Source organism: Phymastichus coffea, unplaced genomic scaffold, assembly GCF_024137745.1.
Source record: "Phymastichus coffea isolate CEN01 unplaced genomic scaffold, Cenicafe_Pcof_1.1 PCOF00011, whole genome shotgun sequence".
Taxonomy (NCBI): domain Eukaryota; kingdom Metazoa; phylum Arthropoda; class Insecta; order Hymenoptera; family Eulophidae; genus Phymastichus; species Phymastichus coffea.
Window position 1 is genome coordinate 6,126,204 of NW_026706822.1, and position 19,946 is coordinate 6,146,149.

General features: G+C 38.3%; 1 protein-coding gene across 9 annotated transcripts in view; it reads left to right on the top strand.

The window, feature by feature from the left end:
- The window catches only part of LOC131672018 (uncharacterized), a 769,953-nt gene that overhangs the window by 604,832 nt on the left and 145,175 nt on the right, over positions 1-19,946 (top strand). For all 9 annotated transcript variants that reach the window (XM_058948981.1, XM_058948937.1, XM_058948954.1 and 6 more), the window contains exons 8-9: positions 502-667; positions 12,495-12,636. In XM_058948981.1, coding sequence (XP_058804964.1) covers positions 502-667; positions 12,495-12,636 — 308 coding nt within the window. The remainder of the gene's footprint in view (positions 1-501; positions 668-12,494; positions 12,637-19,946) is intronic.

Consider the following 19,946-nt stretch of genomic DNA (forward strand, 5'->3'; position numbering starts at 1 on the left):
GTTCAGCACAGTGCACATAAATTGGTGTTCTGCATAAAGTTGAGCAAGCGAGATGCGAGAAATCAACGGCGCCGCTCCTGTAAAAGGCCTCGTTGCAAACACAACTACAACGCTTTCTCTCCGTGTCCTCCCTGCCATTTTCTTATTTAGTTACAGTTCCGGACAGGAGGAGAAGGACAGTGCAATTCTCTCTGCGGTCGATTGTACCGTCAGTCAATCGAATTATTTGAGTAGCCGCTTGCATTTTTCTCTTTGCAACGTAGGCCACAAAGTTAAGCTGCAAGCGTATGCTCGTTTGCCCTTAGTTCGGTGATTTGCCTAATCTATGCAAAACTTATATTACAATTTTATATAATCATAAAAATAATACATATTAATTTTATATTATTTTATGTGTATGTATATATGTATGTATGTATGTATGTATGTATGTATATAACATAGTCATAATATTATATTGATGTTTATGTTTCCTATTAAATGCAGTAAACAATTTTTCAGGAGTAAAAGAATTATGTATAAGAATAAAGATAAATCGGTCCTGAAAGAGAATAAAAAACATAAATTAAAACCAATCTCATTTACATCTGGGATTCCGAATAAAGTTGGAAAAAGTAGAATCAAATTTCGTTTTCCCTGCAATAGGAAACTTTTAATTGGAAATTTGGTTCGTATTATTACACTGATAATGATATGATTATTAAAGTATTTTATATATATGACGTATTTCGCGTCAACTCGATCATCGAGCTTCGACAAAATTAAGAACGTTCAAATAAGTCGTGCGATGGTTCAAAATATTCGTCTTAGACAGAACTTTTAAAATAATTCTGGCGATTTTAGATTTTTCAAGTGGCGGATTTAATATGACCACCGAAAGTTAGCCTCTACTCGATTTTTAACGTATTTTTTTATAAAAATCTTATTTTTATCATTAGTTACTTGCAAATATATTCTATAAAGTAGTTTTCTTTGCTGAATTCGAATTCATTGTCAAAATTTCGAAATTAAAAATGGTGGATCCAATATGGCGACGCACGACCCGGAAAACTAAGCTAAGTCGAAAAGAATCAACCAAATGGACTTGAAATACTTAATGGGGTAAGTTGATTATTATCTCTGGCATGAAGTATTCCGTAACGTTTTGGACGTGGATGTATAATATAATAATTTCCATGATATTTTATGTATTAACATTTTTTTAATTAATAATAATGGTAAATATAAAATATAATAATTAAAGAATTTCTGATTTTTCAATTTCTTTTTATAAAACATACATATCATTTGTACGAGGTCTGTCCGGAAAGTATCGGGCCTACCTTTATATTTTCGTGCTAGCGTTATTCTTTATCATCTGATGGGTGGTATTCTTCAAAGTAATCCCCACTTGATTGAATAACACGGTTCCATCGATGTTTCCACTTTTTAAAACAGTCCTGGAACTCACTTTTAGGGATAACCTTAAGTACACTCGTCGCATTGTTTTCAACCGTTTTTTTGTCATCGAAACGGTGTCCTTTGAGTGGTTTTTTTAGTTTTGGAAACAGCCAAAAGTCACAAGGGGCTATGTTGGAACTGTATGGAGGTAGTTGAAGCAATGTGATATTGTGTTTGCTCAAAAACTGCTGCACAAGATTGGATGAATGCGCTGGCGCATTATCGTGATGGAGAAGTCAGTCACCACTTTCCCAAAAGTGCGGCCATTTTCTTCTTACTGCATCACGCAAACGTTTCAAAATTTGAACGTAGTATTCTTTATTGTTTGTCTGACCTGTTGGTGCATATTCGTGATGTACAACACCTTCACAATCGAAAAAAACAATCAACATTGACTTAACATTGCTCCGACTTTGACGTGCTTTTTTTGGTCTTGGCGATTCAGAATGCTTCCACCGTGAAGATTGTTGTTTTCTTTCAGGATCATAACCATAAACCCATGAATCATCACCTGTAATAACTTTTCTAAGCGCATTATCATCATTATTGACCATTTCCAGATGGTCCAGAGCGATTTCTAAGCGAATATTCTTCTGCTCTGCTGTGAGCAATTTTTGGATGAATTGCGCACATACGCGTTATTAACCATTTCCAGATTATCCAGAGCGATTTTTAAGCGAATGTTCTTCTGCTCTGCTGTGAGCAATTTTGGAATGAATTTCGCACACACGCGTTTTATTCCTAAATTTTCGGTTGAAATTTCTGAAATGATAGTTTTTGGTATCCCAAGGTCTTCTTCTAGTTCTCGCACAGACATACGACGATCTTATTCGATTGCAAGTCGCACCCGCTCAATGTTATCTGCGGTTTTTGTCGTCGAAGGTCGGCCGGAACGAGAATCACTATCGACAGAAGTGCGACCATTTTTGAACCGTTTATACCACACTTTTATTCGTGTTTTGCTCATACACTCGCTTCCGAAGGCCTTTTGCATCATTTCAATAGTTTCCGAACTCGTTTTTCCGAGTTGAAAGCAAAATTTGATGCAAATTCGTTGATCTTGTTTTTCAGTCATTTTTGACAATATCAAAATCCGACGAACGCGAAAAAGGCACTGAAAAAAAAGCCACGCTGCGCATGAAATATACGTCCGGCAGGTGTCAGTAAGTAACCAATAGATTCGTGAGGCTTTACTGTTGACGTTTCTGTCCGGTACAGGTCGCTTGAACACTCTGGCTCGAAGATATAAACGTAGGCCCGATACTTTTCGGACAGACCTCGTATGTTATACATTTTAGCATTCTCAGTCAATATAATTTTATTTATTTTTTTATATACAACTGTTCTAATATACGAATTTTTCACAACAAATAGTTCATAGAATTTAAAAAAATTGGAATAATGAATGTGATTTGAATGCTCGCAAATTGAAATTATTTTTGCTGGATTGAATAATAATTACATTTAATTATAAAAGAGTGAGTTCATTTTTCATGCAAACATTTATTGATTATTCAAATATAACTTGAGACATTCGAAAATAACGTTGATTATTCTACGCGTCAAAATTCATCTGAGCAACCTGCTAAAGTAGCAAAGGTGCATGAATCACATGGAAGAGCCAGGTTAGACGTATATTCATCTGTAAATGAAGACTAGATAATAAAAGTGCTGAATCAGAAAAAGAAATTGAACTAGAACTCATGTTTGATAGGTTGAAAGATAAATTCAATTCGCGGAAAAAAAACAGATCCTTTTCGCTTATCAATTTTAACAATTATTCCCGAGGAATGGACTATTCCTAAAACAGCTAAATAATTCAAAACGAATAGGCTTATGGCAATAAAAGCTCAAAAACTAAGGAAATGGAAAATAGTATTAGCACAATCAGCATTAAAGAAAGGGAAAACCCTTATCAAATGATACCAAGGAATTGATCATAGATTTCTATACAAGTGATGTGAATAGCCGGTTAATGCCAAATCTAAAAAATGTCATTGTAGTATCAGAAGATAAAACTAAAAAATTGGAAACAAAGCGTGTGTGTTTACATAGAGAATTTAAGGAATTGTATCCAAATAATCCTATCATATAAACCTTCAGACAAATTTTCAGAGCTTTGACCAGAATCTAGCTTTGACCAGAAACTGGCTGGAGCCAAAGGCACACATAGTTTATATTCATGAAAATTTCAAAAATATGATGAAGGCTGTTGATTTGGAAAGAATAACGCTTGGGCTTGAATACCCAATAAAAAAATATAATATTTGCTTTTCAATTATTATTTGCAAAGAACCGACAGTTGATTATTATTTGAAAAATTGTATAGCTTGCCCAGGTCAATACCTACTAAAAGAAAGAAATATTACGGAAGTCATTTTCAGCGTGTGGCAGTTAACCGATAGATGTACACTAATGAAGCAATGTTTACCTACAAAAGACTTCATCTCTGAAAAGGGCATTCAATTAAAGAAATTATTGCCTGATTATTTTATTTTAAAAATCATTCGACTTATCTCTCTCAAATGAAAGAGTAGCTAAAACCAGGAGAAGTATCAGTCTGCATTGACTTTTCTGAAAATCTGAAATACGTTGTTCGAAATGTTGCCCAAAAATTCCACTTCAATAATGACCAATCTACAGTTCATGTTGGCATTTTTTATTATAGAAATGGTGATGCGATTGACCATCAAAGTTTAATAGCGTTGTCTGAAAGCATGACCAATGATTTAGCATCAGTATAGATGTTTTAAAAGAACATGATAACAGAATTACTCGTAAAGAAAATGTGTCCTAATGTGAAGAAAGTAATTTACACTAGTGATGGTGCTAAGAAACATTACAAAAACAAGGTTCAGATGTGCAATCTCGTACATCACCACGAAGACTTTGTCATAAAAGCAGAATAGTACTACTATGCAACAACTCATGGAAAAGGTGCTTGCGACGGTGTCAGAGCGATACTCAAAAAAGCGGCCGTTCGAGCTAGTCTTCAAGCAAAACCAACAGAAACCATACTGAACTGGAAAGATCTGTACGAATGGGCAGTAGTAACATTTGAAAACTTAAAAATATTCTATTATAGTAAAGAAATGCATAATAGAACACAAAGAAAGTTATCAAAAAATTGTTCAAAGGCGCCAGCAGTACCGCAGATCGAAAGTCTACATGAATTTACTGTTGGACCAAAAAAAACTGAAAGTATTTAAATATTCGGCAGATTATAAACCTGTGGCGACAGTGATACACCAAAATTAAAAAGAGCCAATGGATTTCTTAGTAAATATAATCAAATACTATTTTCTTCATACACTGACAAGGGAACCACCGTAACCCTCCGTCTCCGATTTTTCTACAATTAAGATATGTTATAGTTCGTAAAAAAATAAAAGACCCGTATTCTTAACACGATGCCAGTTGAGAGTTCTTCAATAAACAGAAATCAAGTATTACTAATCGTGTTGTGAGTTAGCCAACGGTAGGGTTCAACTTATCGTCGAACTGTACTGTAAAGGTGGGATAGAGAGTCAAACATTTATAATTCTTGTTTGCAAGGCAGTGAAGTCACATTCCTAGGCTTTGACAACTTGGTTTGTCTCGACAGATGGCACAATTAACGATTTAGAATAAAAAAAAATGAAGGAAAAACGATCCGCAAACCAGCCGAGCGGCCTGAAGAGTCATTATATGTATATTCGTAATAAAATTATTCACTTTTAATCTTGAAAATAGAGGGCCCATTATTCTTTTAAAAATACATAGCAGATTTTATGAAGAGTTTTATATCATAATTTTAAAAAAGTATCATCATTTGATACCTTCTTATTGTAAATGAATTAAAAGCTCTCTTCTTTTAACAGGATTGAGACTATCATACTCACAAGGGAACCACCCCAACCCTCCGCCTCCGATTTTTCTGCAATTAAGATATGTTATAGTTCGTAAAAAAAATAAAAGATCCGTATTTTTTTTATCGGCGGAAAAAGCTATCTAAGGAATGAAACCCACCCCCAAAAAACAGCCCCAAAAGCAGTTCTATAGCAATATCTTTAGTCGTAATGAATATTTTTTTATGAAACAAAAAAATACAAAATACTTATAAAAAAAGTAACAGACACACATCAATTTGGTTTCCGGGGGTTGCAACCCCTACGTTGTATAGAGGAAAAACTGTATTTTTAAGTGTATTTTTACCTTACAAAATCAAAAAATTATCTTAAAAAAATTTTTAAAAATATATTCTAGTAGAAAATGATTAAAAAAAATTGACGTGTTTCGAGGTTTCCTATTATCTATTATTTCGAGGGTGAACTATCCCTTAATGTTATTAATACAATATAAGCAGTTGTTAAATGCAGATTGTGCTGGTTATTTCATGTTCCATGACGCTCAAAAAAGCCAAACACATGTGTACTTTTGTTCTGCCGAATAAACTATTTAGAGGGTGACAGCTACTCCCGAAAGTTACCCCTCAACACCATTTCATAGCGAAATTTTCGTATTTTATGCACAGTTATCGACGAAACAAATTCTAAAAAATTTTTTTTTTTAATTTCAGCTCAATATATGGATTTCATCTAAAGGGGTTGCAACCCCCTAAGTCGCCTGAAAGAAAAACTATGTTTTCAAATATTTTCTTGCAAAATTTTTTCAGAAAAAATAATGTTTATGAAATTCCGTTTAAAATCTAATACAAAAGTATACAGTATCCGTCACCAGGGGTTGCTACCCCTTTATTGGAGAGTGAACAGAGCATTCATTTGTTACCCTGATCCTCTACCACCCTAAACCCAATTTCCTTAAGCCTCGAGCTAGTTAAATCATGCAAATTTTTGAAGTTCGAAATAGCTACGGAGAATTTCATTTTTAAATCATTACGTTCAACAAATATTACTACTGTCCCTGAGGAAATTCGATTACTATGTTATTACGAAAAAATTCAATAGACAAACTGATTTTACCACACTAATAGGTATATGTACTGTAACAGGCTGTCGTTTAGTCGATAATCTCTTGAAAGTGCCCGTATTGCGACTAGACGAAGCCTTGTTATCTCTGTGCTCGAAGCACAGTAACCTACCTTGCCTCGGAGTGCGCCTGCGCAGAGTCTCCTTACGATTCCAAGTTGGGTTCCCCCAACTCACCGCTTAGCGGCGCTGCCGCTCCTTGCTAGTAGCGCTCGTGCGGCCGCCGCTGGAACCTAAGTTGTCGATTCGCATCTATCGGTATTCGCACGATTCGTGCTACGCAACCGGCGAATTCGAATCCACTGAAAGTAAACACTGACGCGACCTCCGGACAAAGGAAAGACTAAATAACGACTATTTGACTCGAAAGTAACGATTAAAATGCACTTTATTAACGCAACTTATTTACACGAGGGTCTGGCCGAGAGACTTACGCACGCTCGCGTGAATGACAAGACACGCAGATTGAGAGAGAGAGAGAAAAAACCGCGATTACCGCGAACTACCTGCTCGCACGCAACAAATAAATTCTTCGCGCTCGCTGCACGGATTCGCACGCAAATTATATTAACAATTGAAAAGGGGAAGGTGCACCTACCGCGAGAACGATGAGGATACGGTGGCCAACCGTATCCGAACAACAAGTTGCTATACGCCGCTTCGATGCTCGCTGTGCCGCCTCGTATACTGTTGCTGCTGTTGCTGTTGCTGCTACTGATGTTGCTGCTATTGCTGCTGCTGCTGCTGCTACTGCAGTTGCTGCTCCTGCTACTGCTGCTGCTACTGTTAGCACACCCACCCACGCACTCAAGTTCGCAATGTCTCTGGCAAAACACGAGAAACTCGGGAAGATTGGAGGTTAGCGCGACGCTGACAGACTGAGTAACACAGTCATACTGCCGGTCGGAGCCTCCCCTCCCGGTCATTGCCCCTACGCGCTCTCTCTCTCTCGCGAACCGAACGCGGCTCCTCTCGCTTAGCCGCTCGTTAACCCCGCGCGAGTCTTACGATTTTCGGTAATCGTTGCAGTACGTATTTCGCGAGGCGGTTTTAGCCAATATAAAACTACTGACATGAGATAATGTTACTCTTATTTTTCACCTTAAACATACTCGAGTATGTGCGTGGCAAAACAAAATCAAACTGTGGCATGACGTGGAAACCATAATCAACGAATGCGGTTCATGTGGTTCAAATAGCAAGATTGGAACTACAACTGTTTTTTTCCTTGATAGAAACCACAATCAACGAATGCGGTTCATGTGGTTCAAATAGTAAGATTGGAACTGCAACTGTTTTTTTTCTTGATAGAAATCGCAATCGTTGACGTATGTGATAAGCCAAGATCTAACAGTGGAGGAACCTCGGGCACCTTGATTTGATATCGGTTTGTGTGATGCCAACTTCAAAACATGTTTTTTTCACTTACAGTATATATAAGCATATTCAATCAGCATACTTCAGTAAATTAGTAATGTAACTTTGCTTTACATCTACGTTTTTGAATATCAAAATTGTGTTAGAATGGCAATTGAAATTCACAACGTCATTCAAAAATTACTGAAAATATTCCACATAAGTGCGGTTGTAGAAAGCATACCTATATTAAACGATGCAGAGAAGCAGCTACACGTTTATGTTGAAGATATATTGAGAAAAAGCATTGAAACGAATTCAGGCATTGAATGTGACACAAGTGAGAATTTATGTTTCCTGGATGATGATTTTGATATTAATCCAGAAGTAATTGACGATTAATTTGAAGAAATACATGGTCTATACTATGCCGAGGTACCTACTTGTACGGTAATAAATACGGTACTCGACGATGGATATAAAAGAAAAGCTGTTGAACACTGGGAAAGTGGTAAGAAAAAGAAACTATCTTTAAATTCCGTCCAGAGTAAATATAAACAAGTTTCGTCAGAACATCAGTTGAGAAAATGGAAACAGCAAATTTTGACAGGCGGGACCAAAAGAGAGAATCTGATTAAAGTTTCAGAATATACTTTACAACAACTCAAAGATGCTTTAGATCGGAAGTTAACAGTGCATGATTTAGATCTTAAAAGATGGGCTTTACAAAAAAAGTATGAGTTAGATATGCCTTGGTTTAAAGCTTCACCCAATTGGACATTACTATTCAAAAAAAAGCATAAAATTGTATCGCGTAAAATAACTAAATATCTGACTAAATTATCTGTTGAAAATGAGGCTAGATTAAAGTTAGATTGTCAAAATTTTATCAACCTCATAAAATCAGAATTATCAACCAAAAGTGCAAGTAACATATATAATTCCGATCAAAGTGGATTCAATTTAGAAATGCATACTGGCAGAACATTAAGCGAAAAAGGTAAGAAGACAGTCGAATCAGTAGTACAATCAGTATCATCGGCTACGTATAGTTATACGATTTAACCGACAATATCTGCAGAAGGTAAATTGCTATGACCCCTTTTTATGATATTAAAAGAAACAGACGAAGAGTTTGGACCCATTGTTTAAAAAAGCTATTCAATACACCTAATATATTTTTGCGAGCAAGTACATCAGGAAAGCTGTCGAGTGAATTACTTCAAACATGGTTGCAACATGTATTTTTTCTTAACTGTGGGAAAACAGCAGTTTTATTACTAGACTCATAGAGTGGACAGTGTAAATGAACTGTAAGAGAAGTGACACCAGCAAATACAAATTTTCGATTGATGACAATTCCTAAGGGTACGACAGGCACAATTCAATCACTGGATGTATTCGATTTTCGATTTTGGAAAAACTTTGTAAGAAAAATATCTGATGCCATTATTTTATTCGGATCAGACATCAGTTTAGATGAGAGGAATAATATTATAAAATTACAGTCTATCACACATAGTCAATTATTTTCACCTAGATTTAAAAGCGTATTTAAATATGTTTGGTACAAAAGTGGATACTTGGATAAAAAACCTGATTCGTTCGACAATCCTGTTGAATATTGCTTCGAAATTTAAGAACAGCCTATCTGCGAGATTTGTGAGAAAATAGCAATTATAAAATGTGCATGGTGCAAGAAACTAATATGTCTACAGCATTTATTTATAGATTATCATTATTGTTCACAATATGTACAGTGATAATGAGCGCGGATCGTCTTTTTATATTCAAAACATGTAATCTCAATATCAGATGAAATAACGAATTAATATAACGTAAATATAACATAAAAATAGAATAAATTTAACGTTATCTTCTACAATTATTCCGCCTATGTCCTTTTCTTCAGAGATATTACAAATATGTCGCAAATGGGATTATGAATAACAGAGAACCGGGTTTCGGATTAGGAAATTGGAAAGGACAGGGTAACCAGCTCGAGGGTTGATGAAATTCGGGTGTAGGAGTTCGGAGTTAGAGCGTGGCAGCGTAACCAGCTCGAGGGTTAAGGAAATTGGCGTTAAAAATTTGGGGTTACGACGTGGCAGGGTAACCAGCTCGAGGGTTGATGAAATTGGGGTGTAGGAGTTCGGGGTTAGAGCGTGGCAGGGTAATTAGCTCGAGGCTTAAGGAAATTGGGTTCGGGGTGGTAGAGGATCAGGGTAACAAATGAATGCTCTGTTCACTCTCCAATGAAGGGGTAGCAACCCCTGGTGACGGATACTGTATACTTTTGTGTTAGATTTTAAACGGAATTTCATAAACATTATTTTTTCTGAAAAAATTTTGCAAGAAAATATTTGAAAACATAGTTTTTCTTTCAGGCGACTTAGGGGGTTGCAACCCCTTTAGATGAAATCCATATATTGAGCTGAAATTAAAAAAAAAAATTTTTTAGAATTTGTTTCGTCGATAACTGTGCATAAAATACGAAAATTTCGCTATAAAATGGTGTTGAGGGGTAACTTTCGGGAGTAGTTGTCACCCTCTAAATAGTTTATTCGGCAGAACAAAAGTACACATGTGTTTGGCTTTTTTGAGCGTCATGGAACATGAAATAACCAGCACAATCTGCATTTAACAACTGCTTATATTGTATTAATAACATTAAGGGATAGTTCACCCTCGAAATAATAGATAATAGGAAACCTCGAAACACGTCAATTTTTTTTAATCATTTTCTACTAGAATATATTTTTAAAAATTTTTTTAAGATAATTTTTTGATTTTGTAAGGTAAAAATACACTTAAAAATACAGTTTTTCCTCTATACAACGTAGGGGTTGCAACCCCCGGAAACCAAATTGATGTGTGTCTGTTACTTTTTTTATAAGTATTTTGTGTTTTTTTGTTTCATAAAAAAATATTCATTACGACTAAAGATATTGCTATAGAACTGCTTTTGGGGCTGTTTTTTGGGGGTGGGTTTCATTCCTTAGATAGCTTTTTCCGCCGATAAAAAAAATACGGATCTTTTATTTTTTTTACGAACTATAACATATCTTAATTGCAGAAAAATCGGAGGCGGAGGGTTGGGGTGGTTCCCTTGTGAGTATGATAGTCTCAATCCTGTTAAAAGGAGAGAGCTTTTAATTCATTTACAATAAGAAGGTATCAAATGATGATACTTTTTTAAAATTATGATATAAAACTCTTCATAAAATCTGCTATGTATTTTTAAGAGAACAATGGGCCCTCTATTTTCAAGATTAAAAGTGAATATTTTTATTACGAATATACATATAATGACTCTTCAGGCCGCTCGGCTGGTTTGAGGGGCGTTTTTTCCTTCTTTTTTTCTTTCATTCTAAATTGTTAATTTGTCCATCTGTCGAGACAAAGCAAGTTGTCAAAGCCTAGGAATGTGACTTCACTCCCTTGCAAACAAGAATTATAAATGTTTGACTCTCTATCCTACCCTTACAGTACAGTTCGACGATAAGTTGAACCCTACCGTTGGCTAACTCACAACACGATTAGTAATACTTGTTTTCTGTTTATTGAACAACTCTCAACTAGCATCGTGTTGTATACTGACGTTACATATTTCACCCTCTGTTGCACGAGTAATTTGCGTTTGGGGGCAACACTTTATGGGCCATTTTTGGCTCCTTCCCTTAGGACTAGTAGGAGAGTCAAAAGCGCTTTTATGCTGCAGCCCTCGGTAAAAAAAGGGTGCATCGCTGCTACTCGACCACTCTAACAGTTGACCAGCCTAGCAGCAGAACTTTTCGGAGTACCTTACTAAGTCAACCCAGTCCAGGAATACATACAAGGGGACATCCAGGCACACATTCAAGGAGACATCCAGGCACACATCCAAAGGGACATCCAGGCTTATGTACAAGGGAACATCACACCACAATTTAGGTCACCTAGAAGACAGTGCGAGATAGAAAAAGTGTAAAAAGTTGAATCTGCCTACAACTCACTTTTTTACTATGCTAGCTATCCATTTCTTTAATTTGATTGATCCCTTAAGTATTTCACTCAGGGAAAGATGCGATCGTGTGCATATTTTGACTATAAAATATTTTGTTGGTATGTTATATATTAGAACAGTCATTTTAAATTATGAATATCTTTGTATTTGACGGCTTTCGAAATCCCTGTACAGAAATTAGCAATCGCTTTTAAAAGACTTCAATCAATTTCATTGGATATTTATGCTCTTTCGGTGCCATATTAGATCCGCCATTTTAAATTTTGAACTTCTGATAATGTATTCGTGTTCAGCGATCTAAAAAATTCCCAAATATATATCTCAAATCGATTTCGTTGATTTTTCCTCGACTTAACTCGGTTTTCCAGATTCTGCGGTGTCATATTAGATCCGCCATTTTAAATTGAGAAAATTGATTCAGCAAAGGAAACTACTGTATGTAATATATTTGCAAGTAACTAACGATAAAAATAAGATTTTTATAACAAAATACATTATTAATCGATTCGTAGAGACTATTTTTCGGTGATAATATTAGATCTGCCATTTTGAAAATCTAAAATTTCCTGAGTCATCGTAAGTGCTGTCCAAGACGAAAATTTTGAGCCATCGTACGACTTATTGGATGTTTTCAATTTTGTGAAAGCTCAGTGGTCGAGTTGACGCAAAATGGGTCATATACATACGTGAATGTATCTGTTTGTAATATATTATATTCTTTTCAGACATTCAAAAATAAGAAATATTCTAAAGCTATAGAAAAAAATACAGAATTTGTAAATACTGACAACGATTTAAGTATTACTGAATATGACAACATGGTTCATAAGGTTCAGAATATTACACGTGATACGAGTTCAATAAAAGGTAAATATATTGTCAGAATAATTAAAAAATATTACAGCTCTTATATATGCCCACAAACTAACACATTGTTAGGTCAGTGAATCTATCGATAGTTCTTTACAATCTTAGCGCATTCCACTCAGCCAAAAATTCTCACGTAAATTCTTTTTTATCAGAATGAGATAATAACAATCAGATCAACTAATCAATCAGAAATTTCAAGCAATTCAAGTAGATAACCCTCACTTTCAGAATATATTGTATCAGCACAAATTCTCATGTATCCAAATAATTAAGACCGTGTGATATATTTTCATTAATGACTTCATATGCGTTGTAAGCATATTAATCTGCTGCAATAGATTTCGTACGAGATGTAAGCCTTATTATATCTTACACTTATTTATTTGAAAGCTAACTGACTTTGATGTACATTGATATAGTGTTGTTGAAGGTCATAGAAGATAATTTGACTTTTGATATATCCGGTCAAATTTAAGTCCAGTTACAATTAAAAAGCAAGAATATATTATTTTTATATTTTATTTATATAAGATATGATATATATTTACGTAATACAAAAGAATCAATTTACACGCGTGAGAAAACATGTTTGGAACAATGACTCGGAAAAATTCAGAATCACGTAGGAGATGCGAGCACAAATTAGAAGGGGAATAGCGACACGCGACTAGAGGCAATTCGTACAGTTTTAGCCGGCAAGAAAACAGCCTGCGACTTTTGATTCATGATTCTTCCGCGCGTGAGACGTTCTTCCCCTCGATAATAACCGCGTGGTGTTGGTGCGACTTAAGGAGACAAGTACCAGTATCTTTAAGGTAGTAGGCATGGCAATTCAGGGAGGCTCGAATACCTACAGAGAGGGTATTCATTGAAGGTTTGATTAACTAGCACGAGCAATCACAAGAAGCAAAGCTTGACGTGCGGTTCATCACCCTTTAGACACACCAAAGGCAGCAGCCGCAACAACAGCCCTCCATCGTTTACATCACTGGAGACATCATTTACAGAGACAATGCTCGTAACTACATAAGGAAATAAGGACAGCTGATTGTCGCAAACGTATTTTTTTGTTATTGATCTTTTCGAATTTTGAGCGCCGATTTTTGTTCTAGTTCGCGGTTAAACTTTTCTCTCTCTCTCTCTCTCTCTCTCTCTCTCTCTCTCTTTTTCTCTCTGGTAAGTAGTGTATGAAAACGTGTAACTTCGCTCTCCCTTTCAACGACTGGAACTCCGCATTAATTAAACCTGTGTGAATGAAATATTTTGCAGATTTTCTGATCTCTCGCAGGCTCCACAAGCCAGCAGTATTAACTGCTAGGCTCCCCTAAAAAAAAGTCAGGGAGTTATAAATTATAAATGTTACTCTAGAGAGGTGAGAAAAATCTGTGCAAATTTTCGTAAAATTTGGCGCAATATTCAGTATCACTGTGCTTGGGCCAACTACCACAGCTTCATCTCAGTGGAACCCGCCAAACTTCAAATTGCTCCAACATCATGAGCAAGTTTAAATATGTCGTCTGTGAGAAAATTTCGAATCGGAAGCTGAAAAATGGCATAGAGTGCCAGAAACTTCAACACAGTAAGTGTTCTGGCAATAAAAAGGACGGGCCTTGCAACAACTGCCGAGTCGACTCGCTAAAGCCAGCAACAACAACAACAACGGCGGTAACCGCAACGCGGAAGTCAGCGACAAGAAAATCGGTGGAAGGTAGTGTGAACGCCAGGAAACCTTCAGCGACAGCGAAAAATCAGGTGAGCAAGCTGCGCGCGAACATTGATACGAGCCTACCAGTAAATCGTCACTCGAGCGCTATTAGTACGCTTCTTAGTACGTAGGTACTAAGTACGCTTAGTACCTACGAAGGGGTGGGGTTTATCGCTGAAACGTTCACCTCTGCCGCTGAGTCGGCTAGCTAATGTGGACCGGACGGCAGAACTACCGATTGCAGACCTACGGATGGTCGCCAAAATTAATGGCTCGTCGGAACAGGTTCCCGTAGCACAGGCGCCTGGATTCAAAACTTGCCACATTGACGTGGAAGTGTGGAATCAAAATGAGGAGCACAAGAGCATTGATGAAGACTTTCTAAGGACACTAGAGCTGCCAAGCATTGATGAAGACTTCCTAAGGACACTAGAGCTGCCAAGCATTAATTATATACTGATTCCGGTAAGCACCCTGGAACTATTATTCCAGCGTTTTGATGCCATTGAGGGACAAGTCGATGAAGTGAAGGTTCTCCTGAAGCAGTGGTTAGAACTGGGAAACACCTCTGAAGTCACTTCATTACCTGTGATTGAAAAAGAAAGTACTAGGTCCCATCGCAGCATTAAAGGGTGAGATCTGAGATCAGTCCTCGATGGTAAAAGACCTGCGGAAAGTATGCAGTTCTCTTCTGGAAAGCAATCGTTCTCTAAAAGAAAGATTTAAAAAAGTTTGGGCAAGGTCTGGTGATGTCCAGTATGCTTGCCGAATCACTAATAGAAAATGCGGCCCAACGAAAGCGTTATCTGACAGGGCTAAAGCCAACCACAACAAAGGCCTTATCAAAGTAATACCTGCTTAAGACTCTAGTGGCACCACTTTGGACTCGGGTGGGGACGCTGTGCGATCTGGTGCGCAGGATGAAATCTTGTTACCGCAGGATGGGGATGCAGAAAATCGCGAGGTCATTATCCATGGCCTCCTCAATGAGACGTCCAACGTTTCCTCTGATGGTATGCGAAGGCTGGCTCTTACGGCCCTAAGGGTTATTCTTCCCTCATTGTAACAGGGGGACATGATGGGAGTTAGGGCCTCGTGGCCTTGTTGCCTGTCCACTGAGGGCACTGCGGGTGCGAAGTCAACAAATCGTACGGGGGGCCGGGTCAGTCTTGCCCTCGTGCATTGCAAGGATTAGGAATGAGGGAATGCTTTAATGAAAGCTGAGCGCGGTATGTCCAATACTCACATGACCACTGAGGATCTGGACAGGGACCTCCGCGGACCTGAGTTATCTGCCAAAATGCTACGGAGAAAAATATTTATCAACGAACTTCTCCCCCAAATTAAATTTAAAACATTCCTGACCCTGAAGCCTGGTGCAAGGAGGTTTGGCTTCAGGTATGTGTGGTACAGTAGCGAGAGAGTACTAATCCGATGAAAGACAGATGAGAGAATGTACGCGTTTGAGATGGCAGAGGACCTTCAGGCATGGGAGACGACAGGTGGATCGCGATCGTCAACTGCATCAGGGCGCGGAACGGAGGGCGAGTCGCTGGTGGGGGTAAAGCGCGTGGAGCGGGACTGTGAGATCGCTGCAGACAATAAGGAGAGGATGTAAATTGGAGCGGTAGGCACAAAAAATGTTGCGCATCGCTGTGGTTTTCTCCGGGCTGGGTTTCGTAACATTAAGTTGCTAAGGGCACGTATTGAGAGACTTCGTCTGTTCCTGGCTGGGGATGCCACCTACCATATTTTTGGGATTGCTGAGACTTGGATTTGACCTGTAGTTCATGATCACATCATATAGGTTCCGGGCTACTCAGTAATAAGAAGCGATCGCAACATTAATGGGGGTGGGCTTACCCTCTTCATAAGCGAAGAATTTCAAATTAAGAGACTGACATCATCTGCCATGCAAAGACCTGAAAAATCGGAAATACCAGATTAATTGCAGTGTTGAGACGGGCGACTCCTCTTCGGTACTTATTGGGCTCATCTATCGTCCACCTAGGCTGCCCCTACAGCGGGGCTCGGATCTTTTTCATGTGTTAAGGGATCTTTGTGATGCTTTAATCCATAAGATCATCATGGGTAATCTGAATGCCGATATGAGCTCGCGCTCGAATGATGCTTTTACCTTGGCGCGCCTGGGTAGAGAGTTATCGGTAAGCTTGGTTCAGCATGGCCTAACTCACCACGTGGAGGATTCTCACACGTGGATTGATGTCATGCTGACTGATGCGTGCGACATTATTATGAAGCATAGAAATGAATCGCTGCTCCGTTTCGGTAAGCATGCAATTATTGACGTCGCGATTAACGACTGCGTGCTGTCTCCTGCGACAGGGAGCTTTTTATACCGCAATTTCCGTGATATTCACTCGGATTTACTCTTGGACTTTTTGACAAACCGTGACTAGGCATTCGCTGACACTGTCGGGTCAGATTTGGAGGGCGCTGTTGAAGGTCTCAGCAATAACTTGACTGAGGCCATTAATACATTTGCACCTGAGAAGAAGATATGCCTCAGGAAAAAGTATGCTCCTTGGTTTGGTCCAGAGCTGAAGAGACTTGTCGACGGGAATGAGATATATAGGGATGATAAATACGGGATGCTTTTCGTAGATGCTATAAGCGTACGGGGCGGGCGGATGTCTTGAAAGCATCCCTTAGGCTCGGCAATAAGGTCGACGTCCGCATGGAACAAGAGTGCGCTAACTTCCTTCAAATAATTTATTTAGCGCTCTTGAAGAAGGGAAAAATATTTGGAAGAGAATGCGGAACCTGGGCCTCTTGCCAGGGTCAGGTGTGGATGGGCTTCATGATTTTACCTTGGATGAACTGAATGATCGCTTAGCTGGGGTTTCCGGTTCGTCGCTCGAGAATATAAACAGCGGGATGGTTGATGTGGATGTCACAGATGAGAGGGGTTATACCTTCAAAACCATTGATGTCAGTGACATCATCCTAGCTGTTTCGCACTTCACATCGCAAGCAAGCGGCGTTCATGGGATCTCCATGGGGTTATGGTAAAGGCTCGTCCGATTATAGGTGAACACCTGTGATCGATATATAATTCCTTATTTGCTAGGGGGGGAGTTCTCGAGTGCCTGGAAGCGTGCACAACTGATACTCTCGAGGAAGAATAATACCCCTTCCTTGGCCTCGGAATTTCGTCCGATAGCTTTGCTCTGTTTTCTGTCAAAGGTTCTCAAGAAGCTTGCCCATGACTAGATCACGAAGTATCCGAATAAAGAAAATCTTCTTGATCCCCTCCAGGCTAACTTTCTGCAGAATCACAGCACACAGACGGCATTGATAAAACTGACAGTTGATATTCGAATGGCTGCTAACAGTAAGATGGTGACACTCTTGCTGTTATTTGATTCCAGCAAGGCGTTCAATATTATATCGCCTTCAGAACTCTTGCGCAAGCTCCGTGCCGTTGGCTTCTCTGACTCTGATCTCCAATGCCTGAGATCCTACCTTCGGGGTTGCTCGCAAAGGGTTATCTCGAGGAATGGGAGTTCGGACTGACGGGAGATGAATCTAGGAGTCCCACAGAGCTTTGTGCTGGGGCCACTCTTATTCTGTCTGTATGTCAATGACCTGAAAGATGTACTCCAAGGACATGAGGTCTCACACCTCTTCTATGCAGTAAGCGATGCGCTTGTTCTCGTTGGTATTTTCCCCAATTCTCCCTCTCTCGGCAAGGCACGGTGATCAGCGTTAGGTGCATTGTAGAATGCGCCTAATGCATGGTCTTTGTTTCAGCCGACAGAGATTACCGAGCGAGGCCGAGCCAGCCCGAAGCCATTAAGTTAACGATGAAAGTATAGGTGTTAGAAAGAGAGAGAGTTAGGAGCGTGCGTGCCTCACGCAGGATTAGGCAGGCGCGCGTCGTGAACCAATTAGCGCATTAGTCACGCGCCACCTAATAAGTAGGTCAAGTGGGGAGAGAAAGAACGAGGAAGAAGCTGTCGATCGCGGAAGCGAACGAGCTTTCACAGACTGTAGTTAATCGATCAGAAATCAAAATGGTTTAGTCGGTCAGCGGTGCAGAATTGAAGTGAAGTTGAGAAAAAAAAGGTCAACTGAACGCATATACCGCCAAGGAGCCGAGAAGATGCCGAGAGGAAAAGAGGATGAGTGCCTTATTCCAGCATCTGCTTGGGACGCTACCCGAAGGAGTCGGTAAGAGTTGCCCAGCGACGGCCAGCAACACCATCCGCAGGGCGAGCCAGGCCTCCCGTTACTGCATCGAAGGTCAAGGCTCGTAATATAATTTCTTTCTCTCTTTCTCTTTCTTTAGCGGTATGGCACAGCGGGTAGTTGTAAGGGTCAGATAGATAGCAAGGCGTACACGCGCCGGATACCTGCCTTAATTACGGTCGGTGTCATTAAATTGTTCAGGTAGAGTATCGTCAAGGCGATCCCTCGCCGGGCGGCTTTCTCTTTTAGTTTAAGTAGGCTAAGTCGGTTCATCGTCATGGCGGTCACCTGCCGGGTGACGCGTGCTGAATGTCAGTTAGATTAATAAGCGGTATAAATTAGTTAATTTGTTCATTGTTCTGGTATTGTATTAGGTGTTAAGAACACCGTTGTGGTCATTAGTATTAAGACGTGTTTGTAACACCGTTGTGTTCATTAGGTTAAGAGTTGGTATTATTATACGGTTTATTCATGTACGATATTTTGAAGTTTGAGTGTAATTTTGATTTTGATTTTGATTAGAATTAGATTTGATTTGAATGCGAATTTTGTTGTGTGTGTAATTTCTTAATTACTTTCATTTCTTTACTTTTCCCTCCCCCCTTCCCTCCTTGATTGCTATGAGCGAGTGCGCCTCACTTGCCCACCTTTAAAAATTAATAACGGTCGAGCTTTCGTTACAACTTAATATTTTGCCATTATAGCAAATAAAGTGGTATCAATCTTTCCCCACTCTATTTATTTTTGATAACGTTTCGCTGGTTTGTCTTCCAGCCTCATGAGGTCTTTTACTCAAAGAAAAAATCAATTCTTTGTACAAATATGATGACGATTTTACAATAAAAACTTTATCAAATCGAATGACAACAAACTATTCAAGATTACGTTATGAGTCAATAAAAAACGAGTACGAAACAAAATTAATTCTTTTAATATATGGAAATATTATCAAAGCCCATTTTTAATAAAATAAGAATTCGAAAATATTACATTGAACAATAGCTTATGAAATGATATGATATTGGATAACCAATAACAATAAATCTATTTCAGAACTATAAAAATGCTATTGATTTGTTTACTAAGATATTGAGTATTCTCTTGTCTATTAATAGTATTACTGTTTAATTAATAATGTTTTATCAATTATGTTTTATTAATAAATATAATTTCAGAAATTAATCTTTTATTTTTACTGATTTCTTTATCTAAAATTTGAACATTGTTAAATTCAAACCGATCTGTCAAATTTACAATAAATTTTTTATTGACTCATAGCAGTTAGTTAGATGACATACTCAGTTTACAAGGCAAATTTACAAAAATCATCCAGAAGCTAAATCAATCCGTTTTAAGTTACGTAAATAGATTATAGGACCTAGTATTACAA